Source organism: Balaenoptera acutorostrata, chromosome 1, assembly GCF_949987535.1.
Source record: "Balaenoptera acutorostrata chromosome 1, mBalAcu1.1, whole genome shotgun sequence".
NCBI classification, from domain to species: domain Eukaryota; kingdom Metazoa; phylum Chordata; class Mammalia; order Artiodactyla; family Balaenopteridae; genus Balaenoptera; species Balaenoptera acutorostrata.
In genome coordinates this window covers 74,400,135-74,424,533 of record NC_080064.1, presented here as the reverse complement: position 1 = coordinate 74,424,533, position 24,399 = coordinate 74,400,135, and the positions used below count along the sequence as shown (strand labels likewise).

Here is a 24,399-nt window from a genome sequence, read left to right as displayed (position 1 = left end):
TTTTGTTGTTGTTGCTTTCTAGTCTCATATAATTATAGTTGGAAAAGATGCTTGATATGATTTCAGTATTCTTAAATTTATTAAGACTTGTTTTGTAGCCTAGCACTGATCTACCCTGGAGAATTTCCATGTGTGCTTGAAAAAGAATGTGTATTCTGATGCTTTGGGATGGAATTTTCTATATATAGCTATTAAACCCATCTAGTATAATGTGTCACTTAAGGGCAGTGTTTCTTTATTGATTTTCTATCTCGATCTGTCCATTGATGTAAGTGGAATATTAAAGTCCCCTACTATTAATATGTTACTATCAATTTCTCCCTTTATGTTTATTAATATTTGCTATATGTATTTCGCTGCTCCTATGGTGGGTGCATATATATTTATAATTATTACTACTTCTTCTGGCATTGACCCCTTTATCATTATGTAATGTTCTTCTTTGTCTCTTGTTATGGTCTTTGTTTTAAAGTCTATTTTGTCTGATATAAGTATTGCTACCACAGCTTTCTTTTCATTTTCATTTGCATGGAATACCTTTTTCCATCCCCTCACTTTCAGTCTGTGTGTGTCTTTAGATGTGAAGTGAGTCTCTTGTAGGCAACATATATATGGGTCTTGTTTTTTTATTCACTCAGCCACTCTATCTTTTGACTACAGCATTTAGTCCATTTACATTTAAAGTAATTATTGGTAGATACGTACTTATTGTCATTTTGGTAACTGTTTTCAGGTGGGTTTTTTTGGTAGTTTTTTTGTTTGTTTGTTTCTTTCTTTTTCTTTTGCTCTCTTCCCTTGTGATCTGATGTCTATCTTTAGTGTTATGTTTGGATTCCTTTCTCTTTTTTGTGTGTGTATCTATTATAGATTTTTGGTTTGTGGCTACCAGGAGGTTTATATATAACAACCTATACATATATGTGGTTATTTAAGTTGATAATCTCTTAAGTTTGAATGCATTCTAATGACTCTGCATTCTTACTTCCCCCCTGCTAAACATTTAATGTGTTTAGATGCCACAAAAAAGCCTATTATAACTAATAAATGATTTCAGTAAGGTTTCAGGACACAAAATTAATGTATAGAAATCTTTTGTGTTTTAATACACTAACAACAAACTATCAGAGAAATTTAAACAATCCCACTTACAACTGCATCAAAAAGAATAAAACACTTAGAAATAAATCTAACCAAGGAGGTAAAAACCTGTACTCGGAAAACTAAAACACATTGATGAAATAAATTAAAAATGAAACAAACAAATGGAAAGATACACTGAGCTCATGGATTGGAAGACTTAATATTCTTAAAATGGCCATACTACCCACGGCAATCTGCAGATTCAATGCAATCTCTATCAAAATACCAATGGCATTTTTCACAGAACTAGAACAAATAATTCTAGAATATATATGTAAACACGATCCTGAATAGCCAAAACAATCTTGAGAAAGAAGAACAAAGCTGCAGGTATCATGCCTGCTGATTTCAAAGTATACTACAAACCTACAGTCATCAAAACAGTATGAAACTAGTATAAAAACAGACACATAGACCAATGAAACAGACTAGAAAGCCCAGAAAGAAACCCATGCTTTTATGGTCAATTAATCTACAACAAACAAGGCAAGAATATACAATGGAGAAAAGATAGTCTCTTTGATAAACGGTGCTGGATAAACTGAACAGCTATATGCAAAAGAATCAAACTGGGTTATTTTCTCACACCATATACAAACAAACTCAAAATGGATTAAAGACTTAAATGTAAGATCTGAAACTATAAAATTCCTAGAAGAAAACATAGGCAGTATGCTCTTTGACACTTGTCTTAACAATGTTTTTTTGGATATGTCTCCTCAAGCAAGGGAAACAAAAACAAAAGTAAACAAACGGGACTGCCTTAAACTAAAATACTTCTGCACAGTGAAGGAAACTATGAACAAAACAAAAAGGCATCCAATTGAATGGGAGAAAATAACTGCAAACAATGTATCTGATAAAGGGTTAATATCCAAGATATACAAAAAGCTCATACAACTCAACATCAAAAAACAACCCTATTGAAAAATGGGCAGAGGACCTGAATAGACATTTTTCTAAAGATGACATACAGATGGTCAACAGACACATGAAAAAATACTCAACATCACTTATTATCAGGGAAATGAAAATCAAAACTACAATGAGATACAACCCTACACCTGTTTGAATGGCTACTATCAAAAAGACACAAATGACAAGTGTTGGCAAGGACGTGGAGAAAATGGAACCCTCATGCACTGTTGGTAGGAATGTAAACTGGTACAGTCACTATGGAAAACAGTATGGAGGTTCCTCAAATAATTAAAAGTAGAACTACCATATAATCCAGCAATTCCACTTCTGGGTATTTTTCCAAAGAACATAAAAACACCAATTCAAAAAGATATATGCACCCCTATGTTCACTGCAGTGTTATTTACGATAGCCAAGATATGGAAGCAACCTAAGTGTCCATTAACAGGTGGATTGATAAGAAGATGGAATATAAAATGGAATATAGTCAGCCATAAAAAAAGAAGGAAATCTTGCCATTTGTGACAACATAGATGGACTTAGAGGGTATGAGGGTATTATGCTGAGTAAAATAAGTCAGACAAAGGAAAACACCATATGATTTCTCTTATATGTAGAATCTAAAAAACAAGTGAACAAACATAACAAAACAGAAACAGACTCATAGATACAGAGAACTCAGAGGGGAGGAGGTGTGGGGTGATGAGTGATAATAGGTAAGGGAGATTAAGAGATACGAACTTTAAGAGTTTACAGGATAAATTAAGAGTTACAAAATAAATGAACCACAGGTATAAAATACAGCATAGGAAATATAGTCAATAATATTATGATAACTTTGTATAGTGACAGATAGTAACTAGACTTGTCATGGTGATCATTTTGTAATGTATAGAAATATCAAATCATTAGGTTGTACACCTGTAACTCATATAATATTGTAAGTCTATTATGCTTCAAACAAACAAGCAAGCAAGCAAATTTGAGACATTTTGTTGTTGTGCTAGCAATACAAGTATGCTGGTCACTTACCCTCTCTAAGATCCAATTACCTCATCTAGATAATTAGGGTAAGGACTAGTTGATATCTAAGAGCTCCATGCTCAGACTGTACAAATCAGAAGTGTAGAGTTCAAGGATGAGCTGAAGCTTGGATTAGAGTACACAGGGAGAGGGTATAGAACAAGAAAACAGGAAGAGTGGATAGTCCAGAGATTGAGATTAGCAATCTTTAAAGAGCAGACAGAAGGAAAAAATAGAACAAAACAGGAAAAGGCACATGAAAAAGAAGAGCCCAGAGAGGAAATACTATAATTAGGAGCATGGGGTTCCAGAAGTCCAGGGACAAGACAGTTTCAAGGGAGCATCACTACAGTCATAGGCTCTAAAAAAGTCACATAAGATGAGCAAAAAGAGTCCACTGGACTTGGTGATTAAGTCACTGGATTGGTGACCCATGGTAGTGCCATTTCAGTAGAGTAGCAAGAAGCAGGAGATAAACAAGGAGGCAGCTAAATTGTTGTGGGTTGAAGAATTAAAAGGAAGTGAGTTAGCGGATAGTGATTAAACTATTTTTTCAAGAAGCATGGTTAGAAACGATAAAGTGAAAGACGGCAGTAGACAAAGATGCACAAATGTGTGTATGGGTGTATTTAATTTTAGAGAGACTTAATCCATTACTACTTTTCATGTTAGAGGTTAGTTTTGTTTTTTGTTTTAAAATAGAGGTTGGACTAAAACCTCAGACCAGTCTAATGCTGTGCTGTCCAATATGGTAGCCACTAGCCACATGTGGTTATTTAACACTCGAAATGTGGCTAATTTGAATGGAGATATACTGTAAGTGTAAAATAAACATCAGATTTTGAAAACTTGGTATGAAAAAAAGAGTATGAAACATCTCAGTAATTTTTATATTAATTACATGTGGCAGTGATAGTATTTTAGATACCTTGGGCTAAATGAAGATCTATTAATTAAGAATAATTTTAACTATTTCTTTTTACTTTTTAAAAAATGTAGCTACTAAAAAACTCAAAATGACATATGTGCCTCACATTATATTTCTATGGGATAGCACTAGTTTACCCACCATCTGTAACCCTGATTACTCATTCAGAACTGTTTCCTCCACATTTTCCTATCTGTATCCCAGCAAGCAAAAATGTCATTCTTGAGTACATAATATCTGTAAGATAACAAATCAAGATTTGCCATTTTTCTTTTACTTTCCCTTAATCGTGATTACTAGGAAAACAGAAGCTTAATATTTAAAGCGTGAATAATTCAGACACCTTGATTCATTAGATAACACTAATATATGATAAACGCTTAAAATTCATTTTTTAATTAATTAATTTCTTTTAGCTATAACTGACATGTAACATTATTAGTTTGAGGTGTATAATATAATGATTTGATATCTGTTACAGCATGCAGGTTTTCAAATTTTTCCCTGCTTTAACTTACATTTTAAATTAAACAACTCAATCATGTTAAACAACAGGGCTTCAACTATCAATTAAAATAAGTCATAAAATAAATCACTAAATTTCTGTTACCTCAATCTAAGGATCAAGTAATTGGTCCCTGCATTTTTCCACAAGGCAGAATGTAATAGAGATGCCTGTTCTTTACATATAGAATTCAATATTTTGTTAGCAAACATATATATACCTATTATGTATAAATAATTATTGAAATAATAATGTACCCCCCTACACTCAAACTATTAATTGTGTGTGTTATATAGCCACAATAAAGAGGAATGCAAATTAAACGCAACAATAAATTATCTGAAGGTGTCAGTGGTAAGTTATTCTATTGCATGTGTTTAATAATCTAGCAGATAAAATTTACTCTTCAGGTAAATAACAATGAATACACTAGTATCATTTTTTTAGATTTCACATATAAGCAATATTATGTGATATTTGTCTTTCTCTGTCTGACTGCTTTACTTAGCATGATAATCCCTAGGTCCATCCATGTTGCTACAAAAGGCATTATTTCATTCTTTTTTATGGCTGAGTAATATTCCATTGTGTATATATACACATCTTCTTTATCCATTTATCTGTTGATGGACATTTAGGTTGCTTCCATGTCTTGGCTACTGTAAACTGTGCTGTTGTAACTATTAGGGTGCATGCACCTTTTCGAATTATGGTTTTCTCTGGATATACGCCCAGGAGGGGGATTGCAGGATCCTGTGGTAGCTCTATTTTTGGTTTTTTAAGGAACCTCCATACTGTTCTCCATATTGGCTGTACCAATTTACATTCTTACCAGCAGTGTAGGAGGGTTCCTTTTTCTCTACACCCTCTCCAGCATTTATTACTTGTAGACTTTTTGATGATGGTCATTCTGACCAGTGTGAGGTGATACCTCATTGTAGTTTTGATTTGCATTTCTCTAATAATTAGCAGTATTGAGCATCTTTTCATGTGCCTGTTGGCCATTGGTATGTCTTCTTTGGAGGAATGTCTATTTACATCTTCCACCCATTTTTTGATTAGGCTGTTTGTTTTCTTGATATTGAGCTGTAATAAACTGTATATTTTGGAAATTAATCCCTTGTCAGTCGTATCATTTGCAAATATTTTCTACCACTCTGTAGTAGGTTGTCTTTTCATTTTGTTTATGGTTTCCTTTGCTGTGCAAAAGCTTTTAAGTTTAATTAGATCCCATTTGTTTATTTTTGTTTTTATTTCCATTACTCTAGGAGATGGGGCCAAAAAATATTGCTGCAATTTATGTTAAAGAGTATTCTGCTTAGAGATTATCATAATAAGTGAAGTAGGCAAGACAGAGAAAGACAAATATCATATGATATCACTTATATGTGGAATCTAAACAAATGATACAAATGAATTTATTTACAAAACAGAAATAGACTCACAGACATAGAAAGCAAACTTATAGTTACCAAAAGGAAAGGTTGAGGAGGAGGGATAAATTGGGAGTTTGGGATTAAAATATACACACCACTATATATACAATAGATAACCAACAAGAACCTGTATAGCACAAAGAACTATACTCAATATCTTGTAATAACCTATAATGGAAAAGAATCTAATAAAGAATATATATGTATATAACTGAATCACTTTGCTGTATACCTGAAGCTAACACAACATTGTAAATCAACTATATTTCAATTTAAAATGTAAAATTTTTTTTAAAATTCCAAAAAAAAAAAAAAACCCAAACCAATGAATACACTAACCTTCTGCTTATCTAAGATCTTCATTGCATAATACTGTTCAGTGGCTTTATGTTTCACCAACATGACTCTTCCAAATGAACCTGTTCCAAGGGTTTTTTTCCTTTCAAAATCTTCCAGCCCGGCATTATTCTACATATACATGAAAAAATAAACTTTAAAATTAGAAATTTTTATAAGAAGACTATGAAAACTATAATAGATTTAATGATATGCTATCAGAATAGGTAATTTATAACTATCCATTTAAAAACAATACAAAGAGACTACTGAAATTACAGATTATTGGTTCTATTTTTCCCTTTGAATAAGAAAGGATCTAATATTTGAGAAGAGACTTACATCGTAAAACAAAGTATAATAGTAATGTGAGGAAGTAAGATCCTCAGTTTAAATATGAAAGGTCATATTCTAATATGAATTCATAGTATTGGACTTCTAATAAATTAGCTCCGTATTTTAATAATTACAAACTGACCAGAAGTATGCAATCATGGAAGCCACACAGTCTTAGTGCACTTACAAATAATTATAATGAATAGATAAGCTGAGGATCAGAGTCCTTTCACTAGAGTTACCTCTGAAGAAACACTGTCTTACTTCATTTCTATCTTTATATGAACTAGATAATAACAGCATGAGAGATACTAATGGTTTTCTCTCTCTGACGTGATAATAACCCAGTATTACCTAAAAAAGTAACAATAAGGTAAAAAGAGTTCCTCACTCCCACAAAGATAACCAAAAGTCGGAGTCCCAGAAGAATAATCACTCTCTTTCTCCTTGAAAGATGCTTTGTTACAAGCAAACATCTTTGTTTGGCTTTGACTATAGCATAGAAGCAAAGAATTGGAGGCATCAATCTATTGAATTTGTTGCTGCCACAACAAAATGAAAATTACTAGGAACAAATTATGTGCTAAGTGGCACCAAATAGTAATTGCTAACCCATTTGTTTAATAGGTTTTCATTATAAACATCTTCATGAAAATCTTGGAAGAAATATTTCCAAGGGCCATTCTGTATAGCATTAAGCTTGAGAAAAATGTGATGCAATATGGTTCTTTTATAAGTGAGGAATTTGGATTGCTACTGGAATTCACTGTAGTTGGACTTGATCTTTTGCAAATCAACCTTGCCTTTGGAGACACATCATAGCTTCTTACTGAATCATTAAGGAGAAAGCAAGTAACTCTAAGTTTTTATTTATAAAACTTGTTTTCATTCTTATTTCTAATAATTTTAAATTGCCATGAGATTCTGTATGAATACAGAAAGAAAAAGTCCTTATAATTCTGACTGAATTAATTATTTAATTTTATGGGTTAATATTTAATTTTTGGTTTTATCAACAACAATGGATTGAAATGTTTAATAAAGTTCCCAACTAAATAATGAAAATAAACATCATTAATAGACAACAAAACATCTCTTTCTGCTAGTCACTGCTTTTCACACGAATATGCCATCTTCCTCATAAATTATATAGCTCATACTCTAAATCTTGGTAATGACGGCATCTTCATAAAACATAACATTTTATTTAGAATTAAATATTTTTTAGTGAAAAAAATACTTCAAAAGGATTTTTATGCTAGGAAAAAAGTTTTCAAAATTTCACCTACTATTAAAGGTCATTAATTATTTATAAAAATAAATTCAAAAAGAGCTTTTGGCAAGTGTAGATGGCTTTTTATATACAATTTTTAGATCTTAGTTAAGATCTAAAGTACTTAAATTATATAGAACTTAACCCATCAAAACATTTATGAAAGGATCCTAGAGTACTTAGTATGTTGTCAGTAGCCAAGTATTTGTGATTCAGAATTTGAAACTGCACAATATGATCCCTAATTGTCATAATTAATAAAAATAATAAATATGCTATCAAAGGCATAAGTCAAAATTACTAGAATATTAGAAAATATCAAGAGTTTGTAGCAACTGGGAATTAGTATCAAAATGTATAATCAGGTATTACATCAGAAATTAGTTCCTTCTCCAATTTAGGTATACATAAAATTATTAATAAATCAAAACATAATGTTATGGCAAAATTCTCACGTTCAGCTTATATTCATTAACGCTACTTGAAAATTAAACTTTCTGAAGTAGTAAATTATTTAGGTGAGAATCATGATTTTACTTAAAGCAAGATTTTTAAATCATAGAAAATTTTAAATGTTCCTTACCGGAGCAGGATTTTCCCATTTTTTTAAAAAGTCTTCTTTGGCTTTGGCTAGAAACTCTTTCACTGAAAATATATTAAAAAAAAAAAACAAAAACAAATTTTGACTTCTAAGAATATTTATACTACATACATAAATACATTACACATAAATATACTTGCTTAAAAAACACAGACTTAAGTCAACTATGGTTGCCGTGAAACATGTATTCACAACCATGATATACTAGAGAGCTATTCAGTTACTCTAAAGAAGAAGCAAACAGTTTCTCCAGTTTCTAAGAATATCTAATACTGTTCTCTATGGAGGTCACTTTGATAATTTCAAATTTAATAATAAAAATACTGTTCCTGAAAACATACCCGAAAGTAATGAAAAAAGTTGGAAATCAATATAGGACAAAATACTTATTGTAAATAAATAAGCCAGCAGATATTAACAGAGCCTTTAAACATAAGAAGTAAAAAATCTGGAGAATGTCAATTTGTTGATTTGTGGAGTTTCAAAAATAACTGACTTTGATAAAGGGCTGTTTTCAGGTATAAGGATTTATATTATTAGATTTGTATCCTCTCTACTAAAGGTAAAGGGAAAAACTACAGACTAACACAAAGAATAGCCACAAAGACTTAAAAATAAAACAGAACAAACCACAACCAAAAAACCCAAACAGCTTAAAACTCTCATTCTAAATTTGGAGCAAACGAAATGCCTGAATGCCTAATTTATAATATAAACTAAAGTAAAGCAATTCAAAATCAGATGTTTATATAGTGATCAATAATAGCCACATTATTTTATAGAGCTGTGGTTTGAAGTTTTAGATTTGATAAATGATGAATCATTTAAAAGGATTCCTCTTTTTCATTGTCTTCCCACAAAGCTATTAACAATGACTTCTGTTTACAAAATAACTTCAGGGTTTATAAACAAATAGGAAAAAAATTCCAGAGAGATGAAATGGCATTAACAAAATGTATTATTTTTCCCATAGTTAGGTTTGAGAGAGCAAAACCTAACTACACAAGAAGTAATTATTTTAGCCTTTCTTTTTTTTGGGGGGTGGGGAGTTCCCAATATTCCTCTCATATCTGAATCTATAAATAAAGATGAAAATAGGATTTAAATAGTGTTGAAATAGTAAAAGGCTAAACAAATGGCACAGTGGCATTTATTTCAGAAGTAATAATAAGAATGATGATAAAAAGACAAAAGTTCAATGAGGGGTTCACAAATACTTTAATAAGATCTTCTAATGATGCAGTAGTATTAAACTGAGGCATGTAAGATATATTGTAATTTCCTCCTTTACCCCCACTGAAGTACCTTTGGCAAAATACTGTTAAACAAGAAAGCTGTTGGCATTTTAAGTGCTTTGAGATTTCAAAATGGTGTTAACAGGCACCAACAGCAGACATTAGTTTTTATGTAACACTAGTGTGCATTTCTGAAGATATTATTTTACTACTTTATATAAACTGTCACTTGTATTTTGCAAAATACTCTCAAAATACCTATTTTAGAAAATTTGAGAAAAATAATTTTTAAAATTAGAATCTTTCCATTGTATGAAAATCTCATTCACCAAAACAATGAATCAAATAATTGCAACTAATTATGCAAATATGATCTAATTCTTCCTGGGGGTGGATTTGGGGGTGGAATATTATTACATTTTCTTTGAGTTTAGGAAGGTTCAAGTCATCCTACTTCTAAAAAGTTAATATACTAGTTACAACTGAAGAAGAGTGGTTTTATAAGTAAGATCTTTTTTTTTTTTTTTTTTGCATGAAACAGACATCTGCACATGCCATTGACTTGGAAACGACAGCTATAAAATAAATTAAAAACATAATTTATTGCTAAATGCAACTGTGGCTTTTAAGAAACAACTTGTGATTCCCAAAATATACCTCTGATTTCTTTTGAAAAATATTTTTAGTTATTTTCTATCTATAGAACTTGCACATCAAGTTGCAGCATAAACTCTCCAGATGCCTGCATGAGTACAGATAATTTGGAGACATGGAAGAAAATCAGGAAAAGGAAAAAAATCCCTAACATCCTGTTTCAGCTTCTCCTGTCACTTCTTGCTAATTGGATCTTGAGTTAAGAAAAAAGTAACTGGTCAAAGGAAGGACTGGCAGTATTTGCCAAAGATGGTAAGTTGAAGGAAAATTTCCTTTTTTCCTGCTTGGTGAATAAAGTAAAGGAAAAATTTTAAGTACTACTGAATTTCATGCACTAATAGGATATTCAGGAAAATCTTTGAAATACTCTCTGTACTCATCATTATTCTGAGTTTACTGTCAAGTAACACTGTAGAAAGTAAATAACAGTTCTCATAAAGGTCTTATATGAAAATTATCAGAAATGGTATGAATTAAAGATGTTAAATTTTGCAAATTATTTCAACAAATAGATTCCCTTTTAGAGTAAGGATAAGCATTAATTATAATGTCATTAAATAATTCCACAAAGAAAACTCTGTTCCTGCAACACTTTTTGTCACATAAGTATACCTATACACATGAAATGTCTGGTTTATATGTGTACTATTTAGATGCAAAGATGAACACAGTTAACTCTTTGTAAAAATATTGGTTAACCAAAATATATACCTTATAAATATAAACACAAAAAATAAAATATTTTATAACATGCTAGATTACGAATAACTCTAAAACAATAGGCAATCTAGAACCACATGTATTTGCTTTGGATTTTATTATTTTTACACAGTGGTGAATTTAACTTTCTAAATGTTTTTCTCTAGTTATTTTTAAAGTTTATATCCACTGACATAAGGTGTTGGCAACTAATTAATAAAATGAGTGGTGGGAGAGAGCCAAATTCAAACACTGCAGCACATTTAATCTGGAGTTCCCTATAAAGCATATACTTGAAGTTCTCAATTGTTTTCTTGTTGTGTTCGTATATAAGCCATATCTACATTTACACTCAATTTAAACCCTTGTGATATCCTGCAACAGCCACAGGTTTTGGAGCTCAACACATATGAGTTATAATATTGGTTCTAATGCTTCTTAGTAATCATCAGTACCTATCTAAAGACACAGTGATTAGTAACACTCCTTAGGAAAAAATATCTCAACAAAGGATTTTTCTGCAAATATATTTTGTTCTGTACTGGTCAATAATGGAGCAAACTAGGTACTAAAAAAAATGAGGACACACCAAAAATTACCTCAATTTCTTCCCAGAAGTATATACTTCAATTACATTTATTTTCCACATAAATTTATTTTCTCTTCAGTTTAAGAAATACCAAAGGAATCTATATGTTCACCCAGGGTTGGTTTGTAGAAATATTTACCCACATTCATGAGATGAAGAAAGAAGAAACAAAGTGATAATTTTTATGCATATCTACAAGTACATTAAAAAAACTTAAATCTTACCACCCTCAAAATATCTTTGAATATATTTATACACACGACATTGTTAAAAATTAGAGAGTTCATTTTAAACATTAGGAAAATTTATTAAAAATTCAAGTATGACATATCTTTACTCCATGTTATTCAGATAATTCTGCAATGTTTCACTAATTATAGTTAGTAAATTTATTTACTGGGCAATTTTTGGTTCTGTGTTGCTGCTAGATTCTAGATTGCTACTGATTATAAAAAGGGCATGTTGTTCATTACAGTGTACCATTATGCGAAGCTTAAAGGAGGTTATCATTCATGTTTTATAAGAAGGGTTTAGAAATCTATTACTGTACAGATTATAACTACGCCAGATGTTGAATTCTCCAGTTTTCTTTGTAATGTGATAAATGTCACCTCTCTCTTTGACACCTCTTTTACAATAAAAGCACAATTTTATTTAACTTCTTTTAATGGATGTCAGAAAATAGAAGGGAAACAAATAGAAAACAGAATGAAATAGAATATAAACTTCCTAGGGTAAATACCCAATTAAAATATTAGCTGTTTTACTCAAAACTTACAACTATATTTTTCTTTCAAAAACCTTTCATTAACCTGGGTTATCTAATTTAAGTGGTGTGTATTAATCTGTCTTATGCTACCCTGTACAGCTCCCACTATTTCACAGTGCTATATTTGTTGTTTCTAAAATATCACACAAGAAACTGCGATATAAATAATTTTTGTGGATAAAACTCAACATAAAACTAAATAAACCATTTCTCCCATCAACTAAAATATTTTATTAACTCAGAATATTTTATAAAAATATAACTTTAAGAGGAGCATAACAACTTGCAAACAACCAAATAAAAAGTTTTAAAAGGTAACATTTGTTTTATTAAAAGTAATTGCCTACCAGATACTTCTGAAGAGGAGCAAGCTTGTATCCGAAAAATAAATTAAACAATGATTAAATGACACTCATAAAAACAGCATATTAGCATGAAATCACTTATACACATTTTTACAGAATATTATGTACAGACTAAAACATTAATGTAGAAATGATTATTTGACTGAACATATTCAAATAGAATATTTTAAAATTAAATGGTTAGGAAATAAAATCAATAATTACTGTTCAGCGCCAAAATCAATACCATTCTAATTTTCCTTAAAACAGCTAAGAAAAAATTTAACTCCTCATAGCAATAGCGCTAATAATATTAAGTAGCATATACTGAAATACACATCCTATAACTACTTCAATGCCATCTCTGGACTTCTGTTCTTTTTCAAAACTCTACTGTAGGAAAGACACTCTGAAGCTAAAGGGGAAATAGATGAACCACTGTAATAGAATGTGACAAGGATTACAACTAAGAAATCTACAGGTGCTATTCGAGCTCAAAAGAGGAAATTCTTGGGTAGTAAGCTAAGGCATAAAAGATGATGCAGCATTTGTGCTGAATCTTGAAGGATAAACAGTTCCTCTGGCAGATGAAGTTGAAGACAAAGATAGGCTGGGATGATCTTGAATCAAATGCATAAAGGAAAGAGCATGGTTTACTCAGGAAATGTCAACAGACCTGAAATAGCTGCAGCATAGGGTAAAAGTGTACAGCAGCAGTGGGAGGTGAAGTGTATGGGCAAGAAAGTGCCCAAGCAGGGAGGTAGCTGCTCGCCACAGCGACGCTTTTCAGTATGTGGAAAGGCACAGGAGTAAACTGAGTTATTCACAATTGCTGTACTCCATTTCTTCTGGGAAATAGGAGGCAAGATCACTTGCTAAAGAAAGAGGGGAGCCAGATAGAGTAAGGAGGAAGAACAGTGGGGGTTACAGGTCTGAATATTTTAAATCTTGATGGCTATCCATTTAGGGAATAAGAGAAGGAGCTGTTCCTCTAAAATTTTCTATTAGGGAAAGAGCAAGTATTAGGTACTATAAGCAGTTGTTTCTTAATAGTATCTTTTTTTGTAATAAGTTAAAATATTTTTTTACTGAGCAGATTATAATTCATGGGCCCCCTAATCTCTTTGTAATTAAATTATTTTCATCTTCATTCTTTACCTAAATAAAAGCATTATTCTATTTAGGTTATTTAGTGTATGTTAGAAAGCACAGAACAGGATGGGAATGGAAGTAAATTAGTTATGAAAATACCAAGTTCTATCAACAAATAACAGTACAATCTCTTCCAAAACCTCTAGGAAGTGTAAATCTAGTGGACTGTAATACTGTCTTCTGCCACCCCTACTTCAAACACTCACCTCTTTAGAACTCTATACTTGTTATTTCTAAGTATACCCCCCCACACACATACATGCTGTAGTACAAATATTTTCAGTAAACTAATATAAAATATTCTAGTTGCTACAAAATGCCTCATAAAATCCAACTTATAGCAACAAAGCAAACAAATTATTCTGTAAAAAGTGGTTTCCTACCAGATGCTTCTGATGATTTGCGTGCTTGATCAAAAAGAATAAATTAAACAGATTAAATAACACATAAAATAACATACACACAAGAAGTTACCAACCCATACATGTTCATTAGATATTCACACATAGGAATAGAATGGAAAACACATATTCAAAAGTGTTTTATACAATGATTACAATTAATTCTTTGGATACATATATTTTTTTAACCAGTCAAAACCCTACTCTGGAAATGTATTAATGAAATATCGTATTTCTATCCCTTTAATCTGAAGAGCAATTGTGTTCACTTTGCTGAAGAGACACTTTGCTTCACCATATTCAAACATGTTTGTTCAAAGCAAATTCACTGTAACCTTAAAATGACAGTGGGTATAAAAAACAACTTTAATTACTATAACTGTTATTTGTGTAGTTCAGTGGATGGGACCACTTAACTGCACAAATGGGCCTACTTTTGTTTTCTAAGATATTAATTAGTCTTGCACAAAGTCACACATGAATGAGTGGTTGAAAATTTAATAGGCAATAAAGGCTATTCTTATTGCAATACTACTTACATTTACTCTTCTGTCCTCTCCTTACAATTTTTTATTAGTTAATTCTTTATCGTCTTGGTTACAAGTGAACATTATAATTGACCCACTCTTTCACTACACTGTTAAAAAAATTTTAAACTTTTTGTGAGACATATATATTTAAATGATCAAATTATAGAAAGAAACACATTAACTTATTTGACTAGTATGTATATGGACAGATGGACACACTATGAATTCACATAGTGTACTCATTCACTACAAATCACATGTACATGCTTTCTCTCCAAACTTGCTCTCTGTCTAGGGATGCTGTGGATTTTCTAGGCCATCCAAGCCATGTTTGACTGAAGATGTTCCCTAAAGGATTTTGTGATAAAACTTAAAGTAAATTTATAGTCATAAAACTAATGACCCAGGCAATTTTTGAAATGCTCTTTGAAATGTACTTTACTTCCTTAATTGTTCACTGAAGCTTTTTCTCAGAGGATATTATATCTACCAGAACCATATGCTAAAGATTTTCCATTTGGTCCTGAATTCAAATGTTCTGTCTTGTTGCCGGACAGTATAGAGCTAGGAGTGGATCCCTAGATGATAGGGTATGCACGTTTTCAACTTAACTAAATAATAAGTGGCTCAATAAATGGTTGTGCCAGTTTATACTACCACTCTATCCTTGATGATCCATATCCTCAACAAAATGTGTTACTGTTTAATTTTTACTTTCTAATTTTTGATAATCTAATGGGTATGAAATGATATCTGCTTGTTAAACATTAAATATCTCAGTAGAATTTTATAACTTTTTTCTCTTAAAGGTCTTATTCTTTTATTAGATTCATTCCTAGGTTCTTTAGAGCTTTGGTTGCTATTGTAAAAGGGAGACTTTTTTAAAAATTACCATTTGTTTGTTGCTGATGTATAGCACATAGTTGATGTTTATATACTGATCTTATTATATGGCAGACTGGCAGACTCTCATTAATTCTAAAATAACACTGGTAGATTCTCTTGAATTTTCTATGTAGATAATCACATATCTGTGAATAATGATAATTTTTTTTACTCCAACTTTTTCTTGTCCTACCGTGTAGGTTATGACTCACAGTGTTATACTGTACAGATAGAGACAATGAGCATCCTACTCCTGTTCCTAACTTCAAAGAACATGTTTCTAACTGCTTTTCTTTCCCATACTTTACTTGTAAAGCTATTACTAGAATACATATATTTAAGAAATTAAGAATATCTTTTTAATTCTTTGAAAAATTTTGTACAAGAGTAAAATTTTTGTTTTTTGAACTTGACTATAAAACTGTCCAGTCCTAATTTTGTTAAGTTTTGAATAAACATTTTAACTATGATTAAATCTTAAATAGGTACAGTTCTAATCTTAAAAGTCTTCTCCATGAACTAAGCTTTGGCTCTGATGAATATTTTCTATTCCACTGATTTTTGCTCATGTCTCTATTAGTTTTTTTCCTTCTTTTGATTAACCATGCTGTGCTTTCTCTAACTTGTTTACTTGCATCCTTACATCACAAATGTCTTTCTCTTTTCCTAACATACACATTTAAGATTTTGTCTCTAAATCCTTTAGCTGCACAAGTTCTGATACATAATTGAATTTTAAATTTATGAGTTATTTCTTGACCTGTGTGTTATTTGAATTTTTTTAAATTTCCAAATATAACATTTGTGTTTACTTGTTTAATTAGTCTTTTATTATTGATTAAACTTAATTGCTTTGTGGTCAGAGACCACAGCCTATGTATCAATTCTTTAAAGTATATCAAATATGTGTAGTCAAATAATCAATTTTGTAAGTGTTCTGTATATTTCTGTGTATTCTCCAATTACTGGGTGAGAATTCTTTATATATATCTATAAATCTTACATAGTTATAATTTTTCCTTCTAAACGGGTCGATTTTGTTTTATATATTTTGAGGCTCTGTGGGAAGTGCATACAATTTTTTTCTCTTATATTTCTTTTTTATGTGATTATTAATTTAAATGGTAGTCTGTATGTGACAATTCTACTCTGACATTCTTGGTAGGGTCTAATGCTGTTGTATTTGCTAAATACCTTTTGTTGTAGATTGTGTGTGTGTGTTATGTATCTATTTTGATTTTGGACTCTGAACTCAAAGCTCAGTGGGGCTTTATCTGTGAGAAAACCACAGGGTTTGATATGAGGATATGTTTTGTATTAGCTTCTGCCTGGCATCCGATAGATGTTACCAGCCTGGAACTGTTACTATAAGGTATTTTATTTAAAATTATTAAACCACACAATACAGATTAAAACGTGACAGCTACTGGAGAAGCAGTTGATTACAAACTCTCAGGAAAAGCATCCCATACACATGCACACACAGCCCTCCCCCCTCCCCAGGAACCCAAGCCAAGAAATGTAAGCTTCCTTATTTTCTCCCTGTGTCAGTGGAGACGTTTTATTTTTTAGTCTATGCTTTCACTGAGGTTATGATCCTTTGAGGATCCTGGCTTTATACACGAGTCTAAGAAATCCCAAGTTGCATGGATCAAAAAGAACTTTTCTGTCTCTGTGAGGCCATTTAAAACAAAAGCCATTTTGTCACCAAGGTATGAAAATTTCCTCAAGGTAGTCAAAGTATGCTCCCCCTTACAGCTCTGGTTTTTCACTTACTATTTGACTTTTTGCACACTGGGGATTTCTATTATATTCTTGTAAATTCAAGTATTCATTTAAAGGGATGCTTGTTATATTTTATTCAGTATTTCTATGTGCTGCTGTATCTTCGTTAATTTTTGGTCTAGAAGGGTTTTCAAATTATCCAGTCTACAATTTATGGATTTTTTTCTGTATAAGAAAAAATGTGTGTTAAGTTGTAAGATGCAAGGAGACCTGGATGTTTGTGGAATTCACTTTTTATCCTCGTAATTCAAACTTCCGTCAGGATATATTTAGGTGCTGGTATTTTTGTTAATTTTTGTCAATACACAATGAGCTCTTTCAGTGTATACTTTTAGGTTTTTCTTCAACTAAGTTTTCCTGAATCATAATTTTTTATGATTGTTTCTGTTCTATTAGTCATTATCTGTTCTGAAGGAATGCTATTCATTCAATTTGTAGAGTTCCTACTTTTATCTAACATACTTTTCACCTCATAATTTTTATCCTGTCCATTTTCCCTACATTCTGGTAGCTTTTATCAAGTTAGTTCTTTACATGTTCAATGTACCTTCCTGCAGTGATTATTTTGCTCTTTACTGCGTCTAATGCAGCTTTATATTCTACAAATGCCAGGTTCATTTTCTTATAAACCTTCTCTTATCATATCATTATTGCTTCTTTTCTATTCCTGCCTCTCATCCAGCTCTCCTCTCATCCTAGTCTCTTGTTTCATCTTTTTATCTTTAACGTCTTATTTTATAGAGTCCATGTTCACTTGAAATTTTTAAGAATTCCATATAGATGCTATCTATAATTTCCTATTTTAAACCCTCCCTCATAAATATTTTCTAAACATAAGTTCATTCTCTTCCTCTTGAAGGCTGTGGACTTATCCTTGAGCATGATCTCTTTTATAGGCTCCACATTGGTACTTTTCTTGTTTATTCATTCATGAACAATGAGAAGCCTTTCAAAACTTTACAACTGCTCCCCCTAAATAAGGTGGATCCTCCCACCTCCTATTTGGGTATGTTAGAATCAACTTCTCATATCTTTTAGTTGATACATATACATATTTATATTATCATTTAAATAATCCAAGAGGGGAATGGAGCCAGGACTATAGGGTTCCTTACTAGTTGTGATGCCCGTCACATCAGGGAAGAGCCCTGTTATATCTGGAAGAAGAAAAGCCACTTTCTCAGCTTGATTAGACTAACAAATTTCTGGTTGTCCCACTTGTCCCAATTGTTTTAGAATGAAAGAAATCAGCAGTGTTGGATTTTCCACTCATCTCTCCCACAGTCTTTCTTTTTTTTTTTTTTTTTTTTTTTTTTTTTTTTTTTCCTTGTGAAGAGAACTCTTAGGATTTATTCCCTTAATAACTGTCATATATATCATTATAAATATAGTAGTGTTCATATATAGATATAGCAGTGTTAAGTACAGTCATCATAGTGCATGTTATAGCCCTAATACTTATTTCTCTTATAACTGTAAGTTTGGACTTCTTTTTGGTCATTTTCTCCAATTCTTCTTCTCTCACCCCTGACCTCTGGTAACCACAGTTTTATTCTCTTTTTCTAGGGCTTTGGCTTTTTTTTTTTTGGATTCCACATTTAAAAGTAAAATCATAAAGTACAGTATCCACAGGGGATTGTTTCCCTGACCCTCATGGATACCAAAATCCATGGATGGTCTAGTCCCTTACAGTTGGCCCTCCGTATGTGAAACCTCCCACAGTCTTTCTTAAAAGCTTCATCCATCCAAGTTAGTAAGGGTGAAATTATTTTTATTTCTTTTCCATGAAGGGAAGCTACTCAAAATAAAACTGTTAAACTTTGGCATCTGATCTTCAATCTGATACTGTACATTTCTAGGCAAGTACCCTTCCTTAATTCCACTGATATACTGTTTTTCCAGTTTTGTGTTCTTAAATTTTCAATTTAGAAAATATTGATCTAAAAAGGGGAATTACTCAAATGCTTTTGCTCAAGTCTGTAACTTTCCTGTAATTCAAAGCATAGCAAATCTTTTTCAGAGATTTTCCCTCAACTACCGCAAGACCAATCAGAGTTTTCATTTGAGATTTTGATATAATGATGCTAGTTATGTTCCGATAAGCACATGAACCAAAAAAATCAAAATACATGACTGATATTCTTCAATAATGTAATAAAAGTGTTGTACTATGTAAAAAATGGATAAGTTTTAATCATTCATATATTTCACAAGAATTTATGAGTTCATTACTATGTTTGGGGCACTAGGCTAACCACTGGAAACATAGAGATGAACACTGCACTATCCTTGACTTAAGGAGTTCAAAGGATGGTGATTGGAAACTGATATGCAAATATATAATTTCAGTATAATACAAATAATTGTTATAGTTTATAAGTTTGCTTTGGGAGTATAGAGGAATCATCTGACTCTACAGAGTCAATAATGGAGGCACTGAAAAGCATAGCTGGTTTTCAGAATTTTTATGATAAAAGATATAAATATGGAAAGGGAGCAAGGAATAATATGTAGTATAATATGACTAGATCAGAATTTTATGAGAGTGGTGCAAATAAAGCTAGAAAGGCAGGCCACTGCTCTCATATGCCCCACTAAGGAGTTTAGCCTTTGAGAGGCACTAGGAGTAACTGAAAGTTTTCATGTTGGGTTAAGAAATGGGTGTATCTGCAGTTTTAAAATGGCAGCATGGAAAATGGTCTGGAGGTATATAAAACTGGAAGTTGAGACCAGTGAAGCTGTTACTACTGCAATAGGATTGAAAAGAGACAGAATTCCTGATCTAAAAGCATTCTCAGTGTCAGTGATAATGGAGAAAATTGAGTGATTTTGAGACATTTCTAATGTAGAATCAATAGAAATTTATGGCTGAGTGCATGTCTGGGGAGTTAGAAACAAGTTCAGAGTGATTACAAGGTTTCTGTTTTAAGTTCCTGCATGGCGAGTGGGATCATTAACAAAAATCAGGATGAATGAAAAAGGAGCAGATTTGGGATGGAAAGAGAAAATTCACTTTTGCACTGAACATTCAGGTAACAACTGAAGATGTGGGACTGGATGAGATCATTCAGAGAGAATGCAGCATTAAAAGAGGGCTAAAGATAGATTCCAGAGAAAACTAATCCCCCAAAAAGCTGATATTTAATAGGCAAGAAAGGAGAAAAGAAATAGCTCTTTAACTAGAAAAGTACCACATACACATAAATATCACATGTATAGCTAAAGACTTAGATAAAAAGGTCTGGCATTTGCTCATTTTTACAAATAAAACCACACTTCATTTGAAATTTTCCACATTTTGAAATGGCTGAGGCATTTAACCACTTATGAGTAACATTAGTTGAAACTGGACAATCCTGAAAAAGTCAGAATGTTTAGTTGTCATTACTATAATTCCTATGGTAAAAAAGGCTATAAAGGCAGACCAATATGATCAAGTATATCAAATACTATCTGAATAATCCATAGCTTTCTTGAAAGAAAAAGCAATAGAGAAGCAGTAACAATTTTCTTCAGCTAAAACCAACATATCCAATTGTAAAACCTCTAGAACACTTTCAAGGAGAAAAAACACACTGCCTGGATTCAAAGAAATACAGTATTTTAAGTATGATAACCAGGTATATTCAGTTTTGATATCCAAGAAATCCTAAGAAATGTTAACATGTTGCTTTTGTAATATTAGCCCAAATTTAAAACACTCGAACAGAAAGATCTATCTAACAGAAGAATAACAGGATAATAACAATAACAATTCATTTTTAATATATTACATGCAAAATTGTTCTTTTAACATCTAATGTCATTCTATAAATAAATACCTAACAGTGTTGAAGAGGTTTATATTATACAGCAGCAGGATAAAAAATGTTTATTGGCAATAATGAGATGGTCTCCAATTATGGAAGAATATGTTCATCTGTTTGGAATTCTACCACTATACAGCAAAAATCCAACTCTCTCAGGTTCTGAATTCCAATTCCAAATCTTTTAAGTATAAACTATAGACTATTATAAGGGAAAAACCATATAACACTTCTCCTAAACATGTATCTGATTCAAAGGTTAACTTAATAAACATCCTCTTTTTTAGTTAAGCAAAAAGATGCTAATGAATTATGCTCTAAGCAAATATTTCTCCCTCTAACAACAGGATATCTATTTTTAGCTGCAGGTTTGGCTTAAAGTGAACAGCTTTTACCCTATGATAAACTGCAGTATATACTGTAGTATATTTTCTCAAAAAACATTTTTAGAAATGTTTAGAAAAAAATAAATCATATTTACAAAAACAAAAAGGAAACTATCACAAAAGTACTTGTTCTAACAAATTATTTCCCAAAATATTATTTCTAAAAATTTTAACAAAGGCTCCAAAACCAAAATGCATATATTTATTTCATCATTAAATTCCTATTTCTCAATGAATTATAGTTAAAAGCAACAAATAAATCAATAAAATTTTGGCAACATCTCATTCAAAATTGAGTATTTTTTATATAACCAAAAAGAAGCTAACAAAAATTAATATTAGAAAGACAAAGCCAATAAAAGGAAAGTTTAATTATCTTCAGGATCAGATACTAAAAAAATTCCTCTTTTACCACAGTGGGTCTTTTACTCACTAATTTATAACACAATTAATAACAATGTATTAATGTATATAATGAATACAATAAATCACACCATAAAATAGATTAGAGACTGATTACTAGTATTGACTATTAATAGTGGTATTAATTGTTCACAGTTCTTAATGGATTTAAAAAGCAAATTACTATAATCCCTAAATGCAAAAGCATCAAGAGAAAATGTAATCCACTGTAGTTCTGGCTTTACAACTGCCCCTCTAAAAAACATTTTTTTGCTTTTATAGTTAAATATTTTTAAAAAATACAAACCTACAGAGTCTCAGAGAGCATACTTACCACTCATGATGAAAATCAACCTTTCCAAAACATACTGCTCAAAACAACAATCCAACAGCAAAGGGAGTTATGCTAATCTCTAGAGGTATAAGAACCGATGGTGTAAACACATACATTAGAGCATGCAGCAGACAGAAAATGAAAAGAGCTTTCTTTTGTTTTAAAAAGAGAAGCCCCTAGAAGCAAAGCATAACTGCTCAGTGTGAGATATCACTAGTAAACATCAGATTAATGCCAAAGATGTGCATAACTAGATTTAATTTCTTTCAAGCTAGTTATCCTAGGCTTCTTCATATACCACTAGAACAACTCAAAATGGCAGGGAGAAAATGTTCGAACCAGGATGTATAAGATGTTCTCAATTATATCAGCATGAGTTGTTACCACGGCAACATTAGACCAGAATTATCGGTTCACTTGTAACCAAGGAGTAGCTTTTCTAAAGCTTTAATCAACCAAGACAAATAAAATGCCTTTTTATTTTAGAGCCACATGATTTAAAAATTACCATGTTTCTTAAATTTAAGCACTTATCTACCATTTTTACATCTTTCAAAGATATTTTAAAAATTGCTGTTTTCTTCAAATACTCACACAATCCCATGTTGAACCTGGCAAGGAACAAACAGCAGAATGATTGCACCTAAACGTCTTTCAATTACACCAGCTCTTACTGCTAGCTGTGGACCTCACTGATATTAAAATGCTGTGTGCTGTTGCTAGTGACTATTGGCGATGAATCTTATTGCCCAGATCGCTGATAGCTTTCATTTTTCATGAGCCAGAAAGCTATACTGCAGCACAAATGTTAACCATTTAAACATTCTGTTATTATGGAAGAAACAAAATATAATACTATATATCTTCATTTATAAAGGAGAATTGTAAAACAACTTATTTATAAACTTCCATTATATTCAGTATCACAGTGTCAGATGCCACTTATGTGATTTTCAAAAGAGGGGAGTACAGAAAAAAGTTACTGACAATTATTGTTGAAGTGTAAAATCCCTTACATTAAACAGGATTAAGATGACAGATTGTATAGCAAGGTAGATGGTATGGTGAACAACTGTTCTGATTCCCAGAGACCCAAAATTTGTACCAAAATGGTACAAGGGATCTATAGAATGGTTCCTTGTTAAGTGGAATGTCACCAAGTGAACATGCCATTTTATAAGTTGCCAGGTGAGACAGGACTTCCGGTGATGAGAGAATGAGTAAGTCAGCAAATCTTCTCTCCAAGAAACAATTATGAAGTTCGACAAAATTATCAAAAACAATGACTTCATGGTTCTGGACATCTAGTAATCACAAACAACAAACTGAGAAGCATTTATTCATGAAAAATTGCTACACTTTGCATGAGAACAGTGGGAGTCTGTGGTATTCTTGCTTGGTGCTGCTCCTGTTCCCCCACAGCTCAGTCAGTGCAGTACTTCTGTCAGGGTGGGGCTCCATGACAACCAGGAGCTTTACTGCCAGAGAGGGCTGACATGATTTGGAGAGGAAGCCAAAAAACCCCATACAAGTGATACCGTCTATTAAGAAAAAAAAGCAAACTGTAGCAAATAAACAGGGAAAGTATCCAGCTTTGCTAACCTGAAGTTGTGGCCTTAGTAGGGGTGAACAGTAGACTGATGGTCTAGCAAAAAAATTGGTATAGAAAATGGAAATGAGAGAGGCAGAGAGGGCCTAAATAAGGTCTCCACATATCCCAGCTTGACAAGGAAGCTATTCCATAGGAAAGATCCAAGAGGACCCAAAGGAAAGTTAAAGCTGGTACAGGCTTGAAAACTGCCTGAACATTGAATATGCTTTCTAACCCACAAACAGCTCCATCAGCATAGACTGGCTCAGAATGTTTGAGCACAAACTCTGATTAATCACTGAATAATAAGTAAGTTATGCAGGCACAGGGTAATCCCTAAC

At 31.9% G+C, this 24,399-nt stretch overlaps 1 protein-coding gene across 5 annotated transcripts in view; it reads right to left on the bottom strand.

Moving 5' to 3' along the window:
• The window catches only part of PRKACB (protein kinase cAMP-activated catalytic subunit beta), a 149,414-nt gene that overhangs the window by 45,796 nt on the left and 79,219 nt on the right, over window positions 1–24,399 (bottom strand). For 3 of the 5 annotated variants that reach the window (XM_057555141.1, XM_057555137.1, XM_007173007.2), the window contains 2 exons: window positions 8,479–8,540; window positions 6,290–6,418 (listed from right to left, as the gene is read on the bottom strand). In XM_057555141.1, coding sequence (XP_057411124.1) covers window positions 6,290–6,418; window positions 8,479–8,540 — 191 coding nt within the window. Of the gene's footprint in view, window positions 1–6,289; window positions 6,419–8,478; window positions 8,541–12,789; window positions 12,814–14,321; window positions 14,346–23,061; window positions 23,087–24,399 lie in introns of those variants that run through there. The other 2 variants (XM_007173008.3, XM_057555128.1) reach the window with 2 other exon arrangements.